At 41.5% G+C, this 21,488-nt stretch overlaps 1 protein-coding gene across 2 annotated transcripts; it reads right to left on the bottom strand.

The window, feature by feature from the left end:
• Nucleotides 1–1,877: 1,877 nt before the first annotated feature.
• Nucleotides 1,878–21,485, bottom strand: LOC119383036 (phosphoglycerate kinase 1). 2 transcript variants are annotated; one of them, XM_037651006.2, is made up of 12 exons: nucleotides 21,186–21,485; nucleotides 20,687–20,740; nucleotides 20,466–20,618; nucleotides 18,538–18,682; nucleotides 17,071–17,174; nucleotides 16,775–16,894; nucleotides 15,749–15,863; nucleotides 15,488–15,667; nucleotides 14,920–14,996; nucleotides 9,354–9,454; nucleotides 6,863–6,961; nucleotides 1,878–2,073 (listed from the first exon to the last, which is right to left on the bottom strand). In XM_037651006.2, the coding sequence occupies exons 1-12, from the start codon at nucleotides 21,467–21,469 to the stop codon at nucleotides 1,898–1,900; spliced, it is 1,608 nt and encodes a 535-aa protein (XP_037506934.2). In that variant the 5' UTR covers nucleotides 21,470–21,485; the 3' UTR covers nucleotides 1,878–1,897. The 2 variants fall into 2 exon arrangements, with proteins under 2 accessions (XP_037506934.2, XP_037506935.2); XM_037651007.2 differs by lacking the exon at nucleotides 1,878–2,073 and adding an exon at nucleotides 5,265–5,470 and having other exon boundaries at nucleotides 21,186–21,484.
• Between the last annotated feature and the right edge of the window lie 3 nt (nucleotides 21,486–21,488).

The raw sequence follows: 21,488 nt of genomic DNA on the forward strand, positions 1-21,488 counted from the left end.
CCGTATGCTAATTTAAGTACTCGTTGTTTTTCCTTCGTTCACTGTGCTTATATTATTATGTGTTGTGTTGAACTGTAGTTATATTTCCCCTTTTGAACAAAATCACTCGCCATCAAGCTGCATTAGCAGCAACTGATGCCTAATGGGTATATGTCAATCCTTTTATTTACTCAGTATGATCACAAAAAGCTATTCATACCACTCCTTTCTGTCCTTTCTTGCAAGTTTTTTGGTGGGATGAAGTCTCGCAGAGACATATTTGACACTTTGATGATCAGTGTAAATCCATTCAGTTTAATATTTTGCCCTTTTCAGAAGAATAATTTCATATGGTGCTCAATTTTATGTTAGAAGTTTTTTATTTATGTATTTCTTAAATTTAATTAATTCATTTTGCCTATTTGCTAGGCTTGTGCGAATATTCGAACTCGCTTCGAAACGAATTTAAATTCTAAATTTTGAAGTATTCGAAATGAACGAATAGACATTTATAAACCGCACGTGACCCCTGTAAAGGTGGTTTCACTGCAGCACAAGGATGCTATACCGTGAATACACATTTCCAGAAAAAATCCGTACTGCCGGGAAGCCCCACTTCAAGGCTAAACGAACAAATTACTCTCGCATCGATTCATCATTTTTTAAGTTTAAAAGTTCATTATACCGGCTTATATGCTCTAAGTATAGTAAATTTTAAAACGTAACATACTTTACAGGTTATCACTTGCATTCTACCGAAAGTCAAGTCCTGCTAATATTCAAAGTTGCTTCCACTTCCCTTTGAGCCAAAAAGAATTACATTTGCACATGCCTTGTTTCAATTTTCAAAAATATTGTGCAGGTTAGTTGGGTCATGACAAATATGCTCATTTTTCTTTACAATATCTGATATATACTACTCGAATTCTATATTGAAATTATTCGATGAAATCATTATTTGCTTCGAATTCGCTTCGAACCTAAAATTTACTGTTCGCACAAGCCTACTATTTGCACATGCCTATTCAAGATGCATCACAGAGTGCTTTCTCTTTTTAAGTTTTGCTTTGGTTTTGTGGAGTTATCACCCAAATTATGCTTATCAAAGAACTAGTTTATAAAACATGCTCAATACAAACATTATGAACACAAATTTTATAGTCCATGCTGTTTGATCCACATTCAATTAGAGAATTCCTTAAAATGTCTAATATCCATTTCTTTCAAACATGTAAGGTATAACAACACTTATTGGAGACTCAAAGCAAACAAAATAATGGATGTGAAGACTTCTGAATTGTACTTCTGCAGGATAGCTGCAGTTGTTGCAAAGGGGTAGCAGCTCCTAATGACCGCATGGAATACATACCTACTATTGAATAATTTGCAGTAGTTCAGTAAGAAAGACTCACGTTTAGGTGTACTACTATTAAACGACTTCAAATAGTGAATTCTCAAATTAAATATAAAATTAATAGCATGGTCCATTTTGATTTGCATTCGAAATTTCAAATATTCACACATCAGTACAGTTTATAATGCACGTGTTGGATATTTGGCATATACTCTAATATCTTTCACATTAACTGATGGGCAACTAGCAGCTGTGAACAGGAAAGAGATTCTAATATAAGGTGAACCATCAACGAGCCCAAGCTTCACATTTATAAAGAGAATCACAAGCGATTTGAATAGTTTTCTTTATCAAACATTATGAATACATTCTTCGAAGTACCCATCAATTTTCTCTAGCTGAAGTACACCACGAATTTGAAAGGCAAAGACACCCATCCTAGTTTTTTTCTTTAGAAAGTGTTGTAAGCTGTCAACCCGATACGTATTAGTAGTATTGCTAAGTTGGTCAATGCATCAGGACGATGGCAAGCACAGCAAGCGTATGAAGGTTGCGTCGGTTGTCTTATCGCTGGTGACGACCCCTGTAGATGACCGTTATCACGCCCATGCTGACAAGCAAAACCACTGCTGTGTGAACTGGGTAGCGCTTAGCCACAGCCACAGGGTTGAAGCAACAGCCACAACCACTTCCGGCCCCCGGGGCATCGGAAAGGTAGGCAACACCAGGGAGGACCTTGCCTGAAAATCAGTGAGAATTACAAGGTGCTAGTGCAGGTAAATGCTGTTGCATGCCACGAGAGAGAACTGTATTATGCCATACACTTTTCAAACATCTGAGCACAGCCAATGCACAGTAAACTTCTATGGGCCACAGACCATTCAAAGAACTATGAAAAGTTAGAGTAACGCCAAGTTAAATAAGTGCAGCTTAAAATTTGGCTACTGTGCAAACAGTTGACCTAGCTTCTCAGCGCTATCTCCCGAGGATGGATGTATACCCAAGTAATGCCTTAAAAAAAATCAAATCTGGAGCTTTGCATGGCAAAATGAAGATCCGATTCTGCTATAGTGGTGTAGTAGTGGAGGACTCTGGAATACTTTTTACCACATGGGAGTTGTTTAATGTGCACCTAGAACTAAGTACATGCTTGTTTTTGCATTTTGCTGTCGCTGAAACACAGCTGCCAGGTTTAAATCTGCGACCTTGATCTAAGTAGTGCAAACCTGTAGCCAACATAAGGTGTGAAACAGGGCAAGTTGGTCAGTTACAGTAACGCGTAACTGGTAATGCATGTCCACAGCCTCAGCTCTGTGCACCATTGCACTGCAAATCATCACATCACTGATATGTCCTTATGAAGATTCATCAGATTTTGAAGCAAAGGATGTGCTGGGCATACATAATCGAAGCCAGGTCCAGCCTTCTTTATCATAGGCCGTGAGGCACAAATGGGTAAAGCATTGAAGTCATTAAAACTCGTGCTGTAAACCCACTGCTCTTATATTTTAAGTAGCCCCCCCTTGAGGCAGCGATTGCTGCGAGTATTTGGGCCAACCACCACAATCTAGACAAAAAATTAAGGGCTACGCACCATGCAATACAATGGAAAGTGATAGGCAGAGCATTAGATCGTAAGACGGCAGAACTGGTCAGGGAACAAACCGGAATAGTGGATATTCTAGCTGAGATTAAGTGAAAGAAATGGACCTCGGTGGGCCACATAATATGCACGGCAGACAACAAATAATCAGAGCAACAGAATAGTTACGAACAGATACAAAACGGCCGAGGACGGCAGCAAGTTAGATGGAGCGATCAAATTAAGTTCGCAGGGATAAAATGGAATCTGCTCGCACAAGACGGCATACATTTGAGATCATTGGAGATGCCTTTTTCCTGCAGTAGACTTAAAATAGGTTGATGATAATGATTATCTTTGTTTCTCTAAAGCTCATGTCAACCTCCATGGCTTGTGCATCACACCTAGCACGATCAACATTTTTACGTGCGATGTGTTCTTTGCCACAGAGAGCCAAGGTATTCAGACTACTGCGATGTGATCAAAGTTAGGTAATCAAAGAAACAAAACGCATTACTATCAAGTTACAATACTAATTGCACCTTTCTTAACGTGTGTGCTTGCAAAAATTGACCTACTGCACGGTTTTCACTAACTATGGCATTTTAGTGGAACACATTCTATGAGCACCCACAAAGACACATTTGGTACTCCCCATCATTAGACATCCGAGTTATGTCTTGCCACACTTCGCAATTAATGGAAGCATACCAAGACACTGCATCCAAATTGTTTTAACAAGCTTGAACTAATGTTTCGGAAAATTTTCACTTATTAAGCTAGCCATTTCATGTGTTGCCATTGTGAAGGTGTCTTGCCTAAAACTTTTTTTTTTAAACACTATAGGGAGCATGCGCCAAGGTTTAACTTTTGCAGAAAGCTGCAGGAACAATAGAAAAAGAACAGACTAGTTTAGAAAGATGCACAGAAGCATAGGCAAATAATACAGAATGTGCAGATTACATGCATTTGTGACGAGCATACACCAGCTCCTCAGAGTTTGTGATAAGGGCAATCAACGGAAAGCACATGCTGCCACAGCAATGCCGCGCTTGTGTCAATTTTGCCCCACCCTTAGCGCCACAAAGCAAATGAACTGGACAGATCAGCAGAGTGCAGCACGAATACCACAAAGGCTGTTGCGCTACTTTTAATATTACCGAAACAGCTTGGAAGCAACCCATATTGCTGACCACTGAATACAGGACAGAGAGACTAAAATGCCACTATGATCTCGTTATCTAAAATGTTTATCACCAATATCGGCATGTAGCAAATATGTGATTAAAAACGAACGTTTGATAATAAGGGTATTTTGTAAGCTTGTGCGAATCTTCGATCAGTTCGAATATTCGAACGAATATTACAGTATTTGAATTCGCTTTGAAATGAATTTAAATTCTAGAAAATTTCGAAGTACTCGAAATGAACGAATACACATATATAAACCTTAGGTGCACGTTAAAAAGCCCCAGGTGGTCGAAATTTCCGGAGCCCTCCACTACGGCGTCTCTCATAATCATATGGTGGTTTTGGGACGTTAAACCCCAGATATTATTACATATATAAACCGCATGTAACTCCCTGTAAAGGTGGTTTCACTGCAGTGAAAGGGTGCTATGCCGTGAATACAATTCTCCAGGGGAAATCCGCACTGCCATGAAGCCCCACTTTAAGGTTAAATGAAATTACCCTTGCATTGATTAACCATTTTTTAAGTTTAAAAGCTCGTTATACCGGCCTATATGCTCTAAGTATAGTAAACTTTAAACCGTCACATATTTTACGTGCTATCACTTGCATTCCACCGAAAGTCAAATCCTGCTATTATTCAAAGTTGCTTCCACTTCCCTTTGAACCATCAAGAATGACATTTGCACCATGCCTTGTTTCAATTAAAAAAATATATATATTGTGCAGGTTAGTTGGGTTATAACAAATATGCCCATTTTTTTTATAATATGTCATATATACTATTCGAATTCGATTCGAAATTATTCGACCAAGTCGCTATTCACTTCGCATTCGCTTCGAACCCAAAATTTACTATTCGCACAAGCCTAATTTTTTGCATCACATGAGTCCTGATAATGAAGCTCGACCACGTCATCTTTCGTTATCAATTCGTGACTTTGGCTATACTATAACAATACTTTTCTCTAAATCAGTAGATCACAAAGCACTCATGAAATGTGCAAATGTAAATTAGTAAAGTGGCACCGCTCTTGAGACTTCCTGTACTCAGTGGTAGGCCCCACCATGTGGTAGGAACCGACATACATGAAATGATAAATAAAAGCAGGTGCAGTTTAGAGGTTTTATTCGCCACACAGGACTTGAACGTGGACACGATTTTTTGCACGCTTGCACAAAGCCAATACACGGCACACCTAAGCAATCTTGAAGGGCCTCTGCACTCCTGCACTGTGTGCAGAGAGCCCACACTTTGGTCTTTCTGCTACACCACACACAATGGCAATAGGCCGGCAGACGAGAAAAGCAGGAACTGCATTTTTAGGCATCTGACAGGGCTGCAACGCCAGGCAGAACTTTCCCTGCAAAATGGGAAATGAAATTTCGTGAGGAAAATGAAGAAAAGGCCTTCTGCGGAAATGGAACATTCGAGTTGCGTAAAGCACAGCTAGTAGTATATGCTAATGCCATTCCATTCTAGCAGCCAGTTTTGAGAAACATTTATGAACCCACAATCTGAACGAAATCGCTGGCACTTACAACCTATCAGTACCTTTTCGTACGAAGCAGTAAGCAGTCCTTTGCTACAACAAACTTTCGTGGGCACTGCGATTAATTAAGCTTTGTTATCAATGCCCATTGTCTACCAACTTGTTGCCTCGTTTTACAAAAACAATTTTGCGAGTATCCGTGGTAGCCAAATAAAAGCATGTTTACAGCACCAGTTTCTGTGCACTCTGCCCAATTCATGGAAATTAGCTGCACCACCCTTATGACTTAGACTAATGATTTTTTTTTGGGGGGGGGGGGGGTGTAAGCAAATGTATACTGTGTATCGTTAATTCAAACTCTAGGGGACCTCAGGATTTTGTTTGAATTATCAGAAGTTCTCTCAAATATGACTCTGGGCATTATACCAACTTGCATTGTGATTATTAATAGTTTCTCAGGAATACAGGAACATCATAGACAGCTCTACATGATTGCCAGGAAATTTTTCTGACGTCAGCGATCGCACCAGTAGTCATCATTAGAGAACGCGTGCACGGCTGTGCAATTAAGGAATGAAATGTTTTGTGCCCTGTGGCACCTAGTCGCCCCTTCCCAATTTTATGAGGCTTTCCCGCATGACAGAGTGCACTGCAGCGAAAGTGACTTTAGGAAGCGTTCGGCATGCGATAGACCAAGACCAGACTGTCTCGTTTTTTGTTTTTTCCCCCTTCTTCAGACAGCACGCAATTGTTGATGTTAGTGGTTTGGCTAGTTTGGCTGTTTTGTAGGCAGGCAATCCACTTTATATTATATGCGACTGTTAGTTACATAAAAACACAAATGTTCAGCTAGAAGCAACAAAGGCAGCAGATATTTCTAGACAGGAACAAGCAAAAAGTTTGAATTAGCTGAATTATCGCAGTGGGGGAGTTTGAATTAAGTGGCTTTAAGATAGACTGAAAACACAATGGGCCAATCAAAAATTTACAATTTGTTTGAACCGAAAGTTTCAATTATTAGAGCTTGAATTATCTATGGTAACTATGCCAAAGTGAAGTTATAATGAACATTACAAGCACTTGCACTGAGTATCTAGTTGAGCAAAAGGAAAGCGTGCATGTATCATGGCACTCTTATATTTCGTGATAAACATGTCACTTTTGTTGCATTGTTGGACAAGATGTTGGATAGTACACAAAGTGCTGCTGAATAATAGCTTTTGCTGACAACAGGAAGTGGAGGAGGGGAGATGCTGCGCTCACCTTCCAGGAGCTCAAGGCTGGCTCCACCGCCAGTGCTGACATGGCTGACCTTGTCCTCAGTGTGAAACTTGGCACAGCAGGTTGCAGTGTCACCGCCACCTACGTTATGCAGCAAGTGTCGATAGCGAGTTGCAACATGAATGGACATTGAAGTGCAACACTAAATCAGTTTAGACTGAAATTATTTTGTGAGAACTCTAACGTCATTAATTTTGCCATTACTCGAAAAGAAAATGAAGGCAGAAGTTTCATTCTTGAATTTCGTGCCAAAGCCTCAGCAACTGCGAATACCTGCGTGACGCGCTGATTTCAGTCTCTTTTCACATCTCAGCCACAATGACTGAACAAAATTTCCCGATAGGTGCTATGTTAAGTGTCTTTTTCCTCTAGAATGCTATGCAATCCATTGTTATCCATAAAAAAAATTTCGTGATATCACAGTGAGTAGCTGTAGGAGTCTTAAGTCAACATTGCCACATGTATTTCCTTTTTTAATGTTTCTTTTTTGCCAAGCAATAATGTTTCTGTGGAAAGAATGGTGCTTTTCATATTGTGGAAGGGAAGTCGGTTTTCTCTATAGTGTTCATTTAATGCTGCAAAGCATCAAGCTGCAGACTATGCACACGTTCCTAATGTTTTTTTGTTTTTTTTTTCGGAAGTGCTGTAACACATTTGGCACTCAATTGAAAGATAGAGTTGCGCTTAGTCCCACACATACTTTTCTTTTGTCTCATAGCACTTCAATGCTCTTCCTCTACCCTCTGTCATATGAAAATGAACTTGCCTTTCAAAGTCCCCAAAAAGACTGAACTACTCAAAATTTTTAACCCAGGTTATTCCATTGTACAAAGGAGGCTGTATAGATGCCTTCAGTCAGCTGCATGGTGGTTAGTAAGAAGCTGACCACTATGCCACAATCATATAAAGCTGGCAAATTCCACAAAGATTATAGACAAATCTAAGGAGAACTAAGCATAAGTGCCTGTTGTCCCGTAGTCAAATTTTACAAGCCATGCCTTTTTAATTGATTACCTCAGTGAATACTACCTTTAACACATTTGCCATTCCAATTAGCCTCAAGGGTTTAGGCGTGAAAAATGAATTTGCACATTTGTGTGTGCAAGACCGTCGATAACTGACAACGCCATCCAAATGGCTTGTCCACATCATGCGAATCCAGTCTATGTATCTAGACTTTTCCAGAGGTCACTGTCATTACAAAGCTCCAGCTTCTGCCACCACTGGTACATTTTGCATTTGAATGCTTGGAACCAAACTAGAATCAGTTGCCAGAGAATTCAACTTGTAGCAATATTTTCTTTTAACAACAGCTAGTCATAACAATGAAGTTCACTACCTACCAGTATATAAACCATTATTAATACAATATGTAGTTGTGAACTGTAGAAGCGTATGAACTTGGGTCGTTTGGTTCATGGCTAGAGTAAGACCAGCGCAAATTGACAGGAAGGGACAAAGAACAGCACTGTCATTTGTGCAGTAGCACTACAGAATGTCCCTTTCTACAATTTCTATTCATTTCATAGAGTTATGAAGATAAGATTTCAATACTCTCACATGCTATCCATAACGGCTGAAAATTTAGTTTTACCACAGTTCTTACACCTTTAGCATAATAAAAATGAACAGCTACTGAGGTGACTGATGAAAATTTTTCAATGAGTTTCCCTGTATCCCTAAATTATTTATTTACAGGATACTGCAGGTTCAGAACTGAGCCCATGCAGGAGTGGTATCAAGAGTGAATCACAAGCACCTTACAAACAGCAAAATTGCATTTCATAATCAGAACAAGTAGTTTAATTTAATTTAACATTTAATTAATATACACTCACATACACGCATACATATAACAATTCATAATCAACAGTATTTTGAACGCTCTGTGCCTGAAGCTTCGAAGCCATTCCAGTCACGAGAAAGCTAGACATTTTGCATACAGTGTGCCTAGAAATACCGAGTTATCTTAAATTCCCCTGAAATAAGTGACTCATATTGAAAAAAAAATAAAAAACTTGCAGCCTGGCCATATAGTATTGGCATCGCTGGCAAATCTTTTCTAACATCTTCAACACATAATATTAGCCAATTTTAGCGCAGTTCTAATACGGAATGTCCAGAGATGTACACAACATTTTAAATGCCTTTAGTTTTCTAATTGCTAGTGATTATGAAATCTTATACTGGCACACTGGACTCCAGTGTTCATTTAATTTACACATAGCCTTTTTTAACATTACGTTTTCTTTTCTCTTTGTGAGAATTAACCTTAATTCTTAAAAAATATGTTGCAAAGAGGAGAAAACTTTTGATTAGATGAAATATCCCTATCAAACTGGTGATTAAAACATTTAAAATCTACCACGGTAATGAAAGCCTAAAAATTTTTAGATTCACAAATTTCGGGTGTCAGAATAGTCCTTACGTAAATGAGTGCATAGCATCACAGAATAACTAGACAACAGCTCACCGATCACTGTAATGGCTCCCTTCTTGGTGACCTCAACAACAGCATCCATGACACCTTTGGTACCAGAGGCAAATTGGGCCCACTCAAACACACCCATGGGGCTGAAAGAAACAGAAAAGGGTTTGAAAAAAAAAGGGGGTTTAAATACTTGTCCGTACAACATGAAATGCCATGAAAGAATAACAATAGAGGTCGTAACACAGCAGTATTGCTAGTTAATACATATTCCCAATACTCAAGACGCAATATACAGTGATGCTACCGAGGACTTCTGATTTGGAGCAATTTTTGGAGCAGCAAAATTTCCCTTTTGGAGCACTTTGGAGCAGCAAAATTTTCATCTTGGAGCACTTTGGAGCAGATAATTTTGCATCTGGGAGCACTCTGGAGCAGCAAATTTTACATCCTGGAGTGCACTACAGAAGCATATTGCAATAACATTCAAGCACCGGAATATTACTATGGGGCTCTTAGTATGGGGCAATTATTTTCGACGCTAGCAAATAAACAGAATACCAGATCAATAAAATTGCACTTTATGAAATAACACTCTAAATACATCTATGTGGTTATCAGCAGACATTGTAGACAAACGCTGTGATGTACAGCAGTGCCTCAATGCCAAAGAGCCACACTGTCCCTAATGCATTCCCCTAAGAAAACTCCAAGGCGAAAGCCAAATGTCACCTCCTTGCCATGCGCGAAACAGCTTCGCTTATAATCCACTTCACAGAGTGAAATGGCTCCTCGACTTTTTCCAATGTTTATTGTGATAACAATTATATGAACGCTCTCCGCGGATTTTTGCCGTCGCCATTGCCGTAATTTTCTGTATAAAGACCAAATTAATAACATCACCACGCGCATTCTAGCCGCGGGTAAAAGCTCGCGAGCGCTGGCGACGAACGCGGCTGAAGTGGAGATTAAGCTAGTCGGCCAACTGTCTCCGTCGCACGGACAGCGCATAAGATAACATCTTCCCGCGTGCGGGCCTGCCATCGATTGCACATCAGAGAGGAAACGCCCCGCCCGTCTTTCGTAAGGAGCATGAAAGGACGCCAGGGGAGCGGGGGGGGGGGGGGGGGGGGAGGGTACCGCATCGTTCGAAGGGCGCAGTCGCTTGCGCACGCGCCATCTCGAGGCATCAGGATACAGCTCGTAAACTTGCTGTACTCTCAACGCTTACTTCGTGTTTAGAGAACTCAGAGCAAGAAAACGCTTGGGTTCCTGGAGCGGCCATATTCCCTTAAACCAGTGTTTTGTTGAGTTACGCGAGATCGAATCCAAAAGAGTTAGCTGCTAGCCTTACTTCGTTTAACAATACAATTTGTTGGTATCGCATTCATTGCTTCGCCCTTAAGCGAAACAGTTTTTTTACCCGTCAGCTATTGACGCCCGAAAGCGAGGGGCGGACGTGTAACATGGGGTAGCCGCTTCACTGTGGGCCGTCAGCGACGGGCTTGCTACTGACAGCTGCGTATTTGCGGCTGCTCCGACCAGGATATATGCTTTTATTAATGAGATGACATTTTTAAAAAGCAAGCAAAAAATTCGAATTGGAACCCTAGCACGTGAGCTCGAAAGGGCAGGGCCATTTAGGGGGTATTTACCGCAGAGTGATTAAACTCGGACGTGCTGGTATAAGCAATTACGAAAAAGCTCTTCCGAATGAAGATCCATGGATAAAGTATATCTAAAGAAAAGTGTGAACGCGTTTCCACCGTTCGCGTGCTCTTCCATAAACGCGAAGCAAGGAAAATTCGATATTGTTCCATATATATACTGCTAGCGATCCCAGATTTCATTCCGCGATGTCCGGAAACAGAAGTGAGACATTTTAGCAGCACACATGTAGTAGTTATTACTGAACATTGCTTTCCTTACGTGCCGTGCGACGCTTGAAACGAGCTATCAGCAGCGTTTCTAGAAAAGACGACGTCCGCCGATGAATCGCCGTCGCACTTTCTCGCTACCGAGAGGCCTAGACGTCACGAACCTCTGCGGAGAGCGCGTTTTGCTGTCGAGCCGACTTGCAGAACAGAAGCTGCGTCGGCACCGTGCATGGCATCGTGGCTTATTCGGGACGCACGCGCGAGCGCTATTTATTCAGCGGAATAATTCTTCGTCCATGGTTGTGACTTTGGCAACCCGAAGATCAAGCTGCACATGTTCTGACGCGCCGGCCGTGCGATTGCCGGTGATAGACGCCCCCAAACCCGAGACTTTGGCGCAGTTTGGCGCAATTTTCGTCGATATTATCAGGATGGCGCAGTAAATACAATTTGGCGCACTTTGGCGCAGTTGGCGCAGGAGTGGAATCACTGAATATAACTAATTCTGTAATTTTCTTCACAATGTCAGATGTATTCCAAAGGCTAGGACATATGCGGACACTTGTTTGAAATGTAGTGCATATCTGCTACTTGCATTATTCCCTTGTCATATTCACAAGGTGACTTAGCTAGAGTAACAGTGAATGTCAAAGCTGACCCCCATTTACAACTCAAATCTACAAAGGCAGCGCACCAAGAATACACTACAACTTTCACAATTGTAATGTTAGCTTTCCTGCGAGAGAGTTTGCAAAAAAATTCACCGCCATATCCACGAAGTGAATGATGTTAGAGGAGCTTGCTCGGAGATGATCGGGTAACCTGCGAATGCTCCGTGCACATTCCTCTACCATCATATATAGACATGAAAACGTTGTTATACATGCATTACATCCACAATGTTTATTAATTTACGGTTGGATGCACTATATACATTTTGATGAAGTATATATACATATGGATGAACTATAAACATTATATATACACAAAAGATGTTGTTTTACCAAGTTCAAACACATTCCTCTACCACGTATATAAACGTGACAACGTTGTTATATATGCATTACATACACAATGTTTATTAATGTAAGGCTGGATGCTCTATATACTTTTTGATGAAGTATATATACATTTTGATGAACTATAAACTAGAGCTGTGCGAATAGCAAAATTTTGGGTGCGAAGCGAATTCGAATAATAAAGATTGAGTGCGAATCGAATCGAATAATTTCGAATAATTTTCGAATATTTCTCAAACATTTTTCGAATAATTCGAAGTGAAATTACAGAAAAAGTTGCAGAGAATCCCTAAGTATGTTCTTGTGAGATAGCAACATGAAAGTGTTTCTTTTCGCTAGGTTGATGAAGCACTGGTGGGGTCATATTTCATAGTTGTCTTTCTTATCAAGAATGAGGCAATGTAGAGGCCGAATTGTATTTATGTACATGATTTGGTGCAACCAAAGTGTTGCCGACAACACTTTACATGTGATAGGCAGAGATGCCATTTCCTCAGCCTCTCCTTCTCTTTCAACTTCTGTGGAAGGCCAACTGATGTGGCAGACAAGGGTGTGCTCCCTTCAAGCCCGGAGTTCCAAATCTGCCTCGTAGACGTCGATATATAAGAACATCTGAAATTTTGGATGCTAAAAAGCTTCGGCGTCCGATTTTTCGGACTTCCTGGCCAAATGTCAGGTCCAAAACAGCATTAATTGAGCCCCCAACTCTGCCACATCTTTCATCTCCATATTGGAACCAGCGTTTTCTTGAGTTAATACATTTGCGACCGTAGCGGAGCTTGAAAGGCAGCTTTGCCGCAATACGGGGGTGTGATGAGGTGAAGCATATTGAAAATCTAGGGACCACTTCCAAACGGACGTTGACTGTCTCTTGGCTAAGTTCGACCGTAACGGACTTTGAAAGGCAGCTTTGCCGCAATCCGGGGGTGTGAGGAGGTGAAGCATATTGAAAATCTAGGGACCACTTCCAATCGGACGTTGACTGTCTCTTGCCTAAGTTCGACCGTAACGGACCTTGAAAGGCAGCTTTGCCGCAATACGGGGGTGTGATGAGGTGAAGCATATTGATAATCTAGGGACCATTTCCAACCGGACTTGTCTCTTGGCTAAATTCGACCGTAGCGGAGCTTGAAAGGCAGCTTTGCCGCAATACGAGAGTGTAATGAGGTGAAGCATATTGAGAATCTGAAGGGGTCACTTTCAACCGGACGTTGACTGCATTTGTCTTTGCGAAATTCGAATAGTTCGAATAGTAAAATTTCAGTGCGAATCGAATCGAATAGCAAACACTATTCGAAAAATATTCGAAATTTCGAATATTCGCACACCCCTACTATAAACATTATATATACACAAGAGATGTTGGTTTACAAAGTTCAAGAAGGGCGTCCCTCGATGAGTTCGGGGACTGGTTTCCCTTTAAGATGATTGCTTTATGATGGATGAACTATATGCATTACATATACACAAGAGATGTTCTTTTACAAAGTACAAGAAGGGCGTCCCTCTATGAGCTTGGGGACTCGTTTCCCTTTGAAGATGATTGCTTTATGATCAATAAAGTATGTTGCCAAGGGATCATCGATGATGGGACGCAATGGAAAGTTCGAGAAGGCAACATCGATACAGGTGCCCCTGATGGTGGTGGGACGTTTGCAGTCGTACGATACGCATCGGAGAGCGTAACGTGACATCATGTGTTGGCTGGTTATTGGCAAGGCGAGATCTTCCCGAGCTGCTGCTGCGTTGCGAGCCCGTCGCGCTGCTACCGTTCATGCAGCGGAGTGGCAACGAAGAGTATTCACTTAGTGAGCTGCCGGCGAAGAGAAAGGAAGCGAGCCAAACGAGAGGTGCGGCCCTCGAGCAGTCACCTAACCACCTAACTAGCGCTTGCGCCGAGTGTGGTGTGTGCCGCCTTGAGCGGCGGCGCCATCGAGTGAGCATTCTTGAAATCACCGGAGAGAGCGCAGCTGCGCCGAGTGTAGTGTGTGCTGCCGACGGTCACGCAGTGTGAGGACAAGGCGCGAGCATAAGAAGCTTGGCGAGCAAGCTCCTAAAAATAACAGCAACATGGTCAATACATATTTTTTCTAACTGGCACATAACATGCTAATGTTATGCACTTTATGTAATTTATAATGTGGACATGGCTTGAGAAGCAAAAAATATGTGAAACTTTCCAGGACAGTGCCCTTGTTTACAACACTGAAGATTTTAACTCATTTCAGATTAGCAAGCCTAACAAATAGAAGAGCTTGAAAAGAACAGAACATGACAAGGTGCAGTTGACTCCCCTTGGAGAAAAGCTTTGCTACATGAACAATGACATTCTAAACCTCTGTTCATATCCAGCATACTAGTGCCCCTGTTCCCTTAATTTGTGCTCATTGCCCTGAACAGCCACAATATTCAGCCTGTCAACAGAGCAGAGTGCTATGTGGGCTTTGCTACGCACATCTTATAATCAGTGCTAACAGCTGTGTCTGGATGTTTGAAGAAACGAGACATTGACCGCATTTTCTCTAGTGCTACTTACAAGTATTTCAAACTTATGGATAAATTTGGAGTCCTTTCATTCTCTCATTGTCACTAACATGCACATATGACAGTGCGTGTGTTGGTAACACACACTGCCAAACACACACACACAGTGACTTTGAGAAATACTATAAAGAATTTGATCTGGCCCAGAGATTATGTAATGTAAAGACATACCCATTCCACACAACCGTCTTGGCCCTCATCACTGCTTCTTTAAAATCGGCCGTGCTGTCTGGACCAATATCCATGCCCTGTTAGAAGAAGTACTCATATCTGCACATGTCCCGCACAAACAGGGTAAAAGCCATTTCGAATAAAAAAAAGTAAAAGTAGGATAAAGACTGGACAAAAGCTGTTAAGGTTCATAAGCAACACCAATGTTTTGGTGTCTACATGAAGTCGAATATTTTTTTAAAACATATAGCTGTTTTGTTTCTTTTGTATACATTATGCAACAACAACAGTCTCACAAACTTAAATGTGTATTTCAGCGCAAGGGTTTCAGAATTCATGAACATCTTTTCTGTGTCCACTGCAGTACTATGTAACCAAGCTTCCCTCATAAAACGCACGGTATCTCAGCTACACCACCTGGTACAAAGGATGAAACTTCCAACTTGGCACATTCTTACTCCTCAAGGTAACACGATTAAGTAATGGTGGAAAGAGCAGTAACTGTTTACTACAAGATTAACAAATGAAAAAGCCAGGAAGAAATCTCAAGATTGAAGGAGACACAAACCATCCAACCCTTTGGAATTCCGGTCTTCACGGTGCCCTTTCCAACGGCTGCATGCTCACTGAACATATCACCAGTGACGAAGTCACAGGGAAGGTGAATCTTAACATTGTTCTTCTTTGCCTTATCCATCAGTTTGTTGACAATTCCTGCCCCATCGCTATCGAACAGAGAGTCTCCAATCTGTGTAAAAGGAAGGACAGTTCTATAGCAACGGCAACATATGCACAAAAGCAGGCAGCAAATGTTAGCCAGCCACAGTACCTCCATGTTATCGATGACCTTCAGGAAAGTGAACGCCATTCCTCCACCGATAATCATTTCATTGACTTTGTCCAGCATGTTGTCAATGAGCTGGATCTTGTCCTTTACCTTGGCTCTAAAACAGGGCACAAAATGGCGATGACATGCAATTTATGAGGCCAGTAGCAAAGCTTGTAGGTGTGTCAGCTATTAACGGCTTAGAGAAAAGCACAAGGAAGCAAGTGTTTATTCAATCGTGCCTGCTCCTTTATCATCAGTTGTACCTTCTTCATAGCAAGCTACTATTTAACCCGCAGGTAACCAAGTGCCACAAAGGTACAGCTTTGTATATGGATACTAAAGCTACTGGGAAAGCTGCATAGCCTTTAATGTCCTTTTGTATTCGATAGCATTTGCAGCAGGTGACTGCGATAGCTTGACTGTTGCAAAATGCTTTCCAATGTTAGAAAAGAATTGAAGTTAAATTTAAATTTCATTAAATTTCAGTAAACAGCACTCAAAGGTAAAAATTGTTCCTATCTGCCTAAACCTGCACAAAGGGCAATGCATTATTTCTCTTTAAAAATTAAATGCATAATCATTTCTATGCCGACTCCACAAGAAAACTGTCCATCTGTCTGTCACATAAAACGATTGCCACTATCAAGAAATAAATGAAGAAAAGTTTTCATTCCAGCGCTTATGCTTGAACCCGGGCCCTCATGCTCCGAAGGTCAACTGTCTGCGCTTAGCAACTTCTGCCCGCAACAACCGTTGCCATTGTAATCAAGCCACAGCTTATCCTTCATGTTGCATGCCACTGCAGGTTACATGCATGCACATGCACAAGAGTAATCTACAACTTTGTAGGTTGTGATTGTATAAAATGATTCCATAAAACTTTGTTATAGGTGTGCAAATGTGGTAGTTTAAATATGGCTACAAAAGGCATGCCTGATACACTAGCTTGACAAGTTCTTGTTACAAATGGTGTTATAGAAGAGACACTGCATCAGAAACATTAGAAACATGTGAAGCGAAATTTACCCTCCCAAGATGGCCAGGAATGGACGAGCAGGGTTATCCAGTGCTTTGCTGAAATAGGTAAGCTCCTTCATCATCAGTAGACCAGCAGCCCTCTTATCATGTTTGATGCCAACCATGGAACTGAGAAAAATAAGACAATGTTACATTGAAAACAACTGCAAAGACAGCAACTAGGAAAATTACACGACTTTATTTTGATCAACACACCTTTTTGACAATCCTAACGTATAACGTATAAACAAAGCATTCTGAACTATTTACATGCACGATGCAACATGCAACCTTAAGAAAAATACCTGTGAGCTCGATGAGCAGTTCCAAATGCATCGTTGACAAAGACATCACCAAGTTTCGTCAGGGATGCTCGAAACGCAGCTACTGCCTCAGGAGATGCCTTGACCTAGGAAAAAAAATTTTTACTCACTCACAGAAAGCCAAGTCTTGAAATGAATGGCAGCTAGAATGACTGAACTATGCAGTAAAAATTTATACACGACAAACTTAAATTAAGCATAAAATTGAAATCACTGAATGTATTCCAAGCTGCAGATATCACCAAACTGTCGCCTTTGATGCATGCTGATTGGATGGTGAGAAAAACTGGAATATTGATGGCACCATCTAGTATTTCTGACACCATTACTTTAAATGTCATATTGCTCTACGGTTATCTTGACACGCCTAGAATAAACAAGCACACCTTATCACTGTCAGTTAGTGCGAAGTCTAGCATTTCAGAGACACAGATGGCAGCTTCTAGAGTTGCTCTATGGCACATGTGCGCAGCATTTTTTTCACTGAAGCTTTCAGCAAACATTACCTTGTTGTGTTTTCAGTAATCACTGTTTTGCGAGCGCATATTTTTTTTTTGTCATATGAACGTGCCAGCAGCATGAACTAGCAGTTAATGTGGTTTATCAAGCGCAAGCGGGATATTGAGATGTTGAGACGATGTTACAGCGGCTGTACACCATGGCTCAATTCTGCGAGTATGCCATTTTAAACTCTCAACGAAAATACGTTTCACGCTAGCATGCATTCTTTAAAAATTACACTGCATTTTACACAATAATACAAGAAAGGTTGAAGGATTTTTTTTAATGCTGATTTAGCCATGTCATAAAAGCCAGTACACTAAAAAATGCTATGCTCGGGCTCCTCTGCGCTCGTGCAGTGCATTCACTCTCGTGTTGTCAGATGTTCGAAAACACCAATGGCCAGTGTAACAATGACGCCATGCGCAAGTAGTCGATACAGTTATTGAACACATCAGACTGCTACATCATGCAAAGCAACACTGTTCATGCAAAGCAACACTGTTGCCGAAAGCGATAATCTCAGGATGCGACCCCAGCTCTGTACAACACAACTGAGAATATAATCAGTGCATCCTCACTAAAATTTGAAAAATAAGAAATAATATTTCAAAGTATACCATTTCATGGCCCAGGCTGTGTTACTGTGAAAGTACATATGATTTAAAGATGAATGATGCAACTTCTACTTTTCCTGTAGATTCATTATTAATAACATAAATACAAGACAACCTATCAATGTTATACATTGAGCGTTCTACATGAGCAGCGCAATACTTATGACGTAAATTTATACACATTAAAATTGCTAAACTGCACAGACAACTGTGGACCTTACTATGCATAGATCATTTACAGTTATTAAACTACCTACCCCATTGGCAAGGATCAGTAAAGTGTATGCTTTAGTATAGTCAAGCAGGTGCTTAACTCCACTCTAACAGGTACCTTTTGTCCATTAGCGTCGACTCCCTTTCCTTCCTCTTCGATATGAAACCTCAGATTTTCCAGCAAAAAGACACTGCCATGTGGAGGATCGGCACATGCCTTTTCAGTATCGGGTCCCACGCAATCTGGCAGGAACTTTATGTCTCTGCATTGCAAATCAATGAAACAAATTTCACTTGTGGACGTGCAAGCCCTGCTTGTGCGCATTGCTCACATTACGCTTGCACTATGCTTAATTATGAGCATCATGCACTGCAGTTCTGAATGTACCATGCTGTGAACTAGTGGCAAGGGACTTAATTGACCGAGTACGGTACAAGTTGCAGTTGTCCATAGTGAGTTATGCTGTAAGCGGGCTGCACAGCCAGTCTTGCTTGCTTCATTCGTGGGTTCAGGCTACCCTCACTTTATTTGGGTGCTTACAACCAGAAAGGGCACCTTTCATCACTGGCAGTAAGCTGTGTTTCAACACACTACACGTGCGATGAAACACAGTCTCACTTCTTGCGCAACTTCACCCCATGCTTCGCTTGAACCACGCAAAAAGCTAGAGCAAAGCAGCAGTCGCATCTCAGCGCAAGAAAAAACTCAATGTTGGAGAGAAGGTTTGCAGAAAACTGCTAACTTGCAACAGCCCCAGCGATCAAATCAAAGTTTATTTTCATTCTGTCGTACAGAAAGGAGGACTGTGACAAGCTCTCTAAAACAGCGTAACTAGTTTACAACCCCGAATATTAAAAAAAAAAGTTGGAGTGGTACATAATGCATATAGTGGCAGAAGGGAAAGGGAGCCACCCCGACAGATCAAAACTATACATAATAGACAATATGTACAGCTCTGACCACTTCACAAGTAGCGTGCAACGGGGCATACACAAACGGAACTGTAAATCTTATTGGTTACATATAGATTCAAACCAGTTATTACTATCTGTGTAATAGAAAACTTAAATACAAAACATTTTTCAGAAATGTTATAGTATGTTATCTAGACACTAATATCTGGTACAAAATAAACTGAATACAAAAAAAAAAACAGAATAATGATATTGATTGAACAATGCAACTATAATGAGAAATTAACTCATCTATCAAAGTATCTAAAGATACAAATGGCAAGTATTCTATCGGATACATTTATTTTGCTGGTACTTCGCCCCTGCATCTCATTAACTGCTTATCGTCTCGGTCTCTTGCACCTATCTCGATAAAACTGCAAAGTATCTCTGCCCAGCCCTAATACGCGCGCTTAAACAACCAACCTATAAGTGCTCCACTGGCGACACAGATGGCGCTGCGTCTCCTCTACATTGGGGTTCGATCTCCCTGCAGTGCAGGGAGATCGAACCCCAATGTAGAGGAGACACTCCGTTGCATTCCGCACTGGGATTCGAGGGTGATAGTGGGGAGATGAACAGAGGAGCGGTGGAGCGCACTAAGCGGCGCCTGGAGAGATGGAGAATCCTATCTCTCCAGAGGGTCGCGAAGTGAACGGACCCCCCCCCCCCCCATCCCTTTGTCGTCCCTCACATCCTCCTTAATCGTCTTTTTTGTTGTGTTTTTTTTCCTTTTTTCTTTTTCCCTTAGCTGGGGTTTCTATACTCCTGTATTTTTTTTATTGCCAAGCCGCCATACACGCGGCGACCCGTTATAAAGGGAACGGCACCACATCATCATCATCATCATCATCAACAGTAACTCTAAGGAGCAGCAGCGCCGCCATAACAGCGCTCTACGTCTCTACCTTCGATGGTATACGCACCATCACCTGGACTGTGCAGAAAGACCCTACCGGTCGGAACACTCTAGTAATCTCAAGCAACGCGAAAGTAACGATCGCAAACAACCGATCATCACAGTTTATTCCTTGAATTTCTTGCGACGATTCACACACGTACGCTACACAACAACAGTCATTTCACACTCACCGTTTCATCAAGTGCCTCAGTTCCTCAGCAACAGGGGCGAGAGTGAATTTCATGTTAACATGACCTTCCGGTCGGCCCAAGTGGCTCATCAACACCACAGACTTTGCGCCTTTATCCAGAACGTAGTTGATGGTGTCCAGGGCTGCCACAATTCTGAAAATTTAAAGATCACCGATTCAGCTACCCTTGCAAGAAAGAGTACGATCGCAAAGGCCACTCACCTCTGGTTGTTTGTAATTTTTCCATCCTGATCTTGAGGGACATTGAAGTCGACTCTGAAACGAAATTTGAATTCGCTAAGACAATTTTTTTTTTTTTACACACAAAGCGATCCACGGGAGCTCAAGGTTGTGGAAGGTCACGTAAACTAAGGAGCCTTCGCAACGGCAAAAACAGAAATGAATACTGTTGGCAATTGATGAACGACGTCGCACGGCGCACATCTCTCAACGTGAAAATGAGACGATTCGAATAGTAGTAGATATTTCATCCGACTTTCGCCAGATTTTCTCAACCAGTTCCCATTAAGAAGCTTAAAATCGTCCACAAATAAACAATCAAACCACGATCCGCACGAAGAACGGTGTTTGAAAGCGTAGATACGCGGAAACGGAACCATTTGACGTTTGCCGGTAGCCCGGCTCGGACGTTGACGGGGTCAGTAGTCTAATTTAAATATTTAATACGCTAATCTGCCCAGATAATGGCTAATGACATTACCTGATGATGACTCTCTTGTCCTTGACATCCAGGTCCTTCACAGAGAGCTTCTTGAAGCTCATTTTAGGCGAGATGTGCGAGCCTTGGGTGACCTTCGTTCGAAGAAAGGTTGCAGTGGGTGTGAAGGGGCAGTCGAACACTGCTACGCTCTGGTTTCGCTTTCCACTGAATTGCTCTCGCCCACTGAAAGAACGCGCGTGTCGCACAGTCACAGTTCTCGCAGTTCGCGTGCCCAGCGTTCTCAAGCGATATATCCTTGATAGAAACACGCTGCCAGGGCCCATCGATTAAAACGGAAGCAAA

This window comes from Rhipicephalus sanguineus, chromosome 2 (assembly GCF_013339695.2).
Source record: "Rhipicephalus sanguineus isolate Rsan-2018 chromosome 2, BIME_Rsan_1.4, whole genome shotgun sequence".
NCBI lineage: Eukaryota > Metazoa > Arthropoda > Arachnida > Ixodida > Ixodidae > Rhipicephalus > Rhipicephalus sanguineus.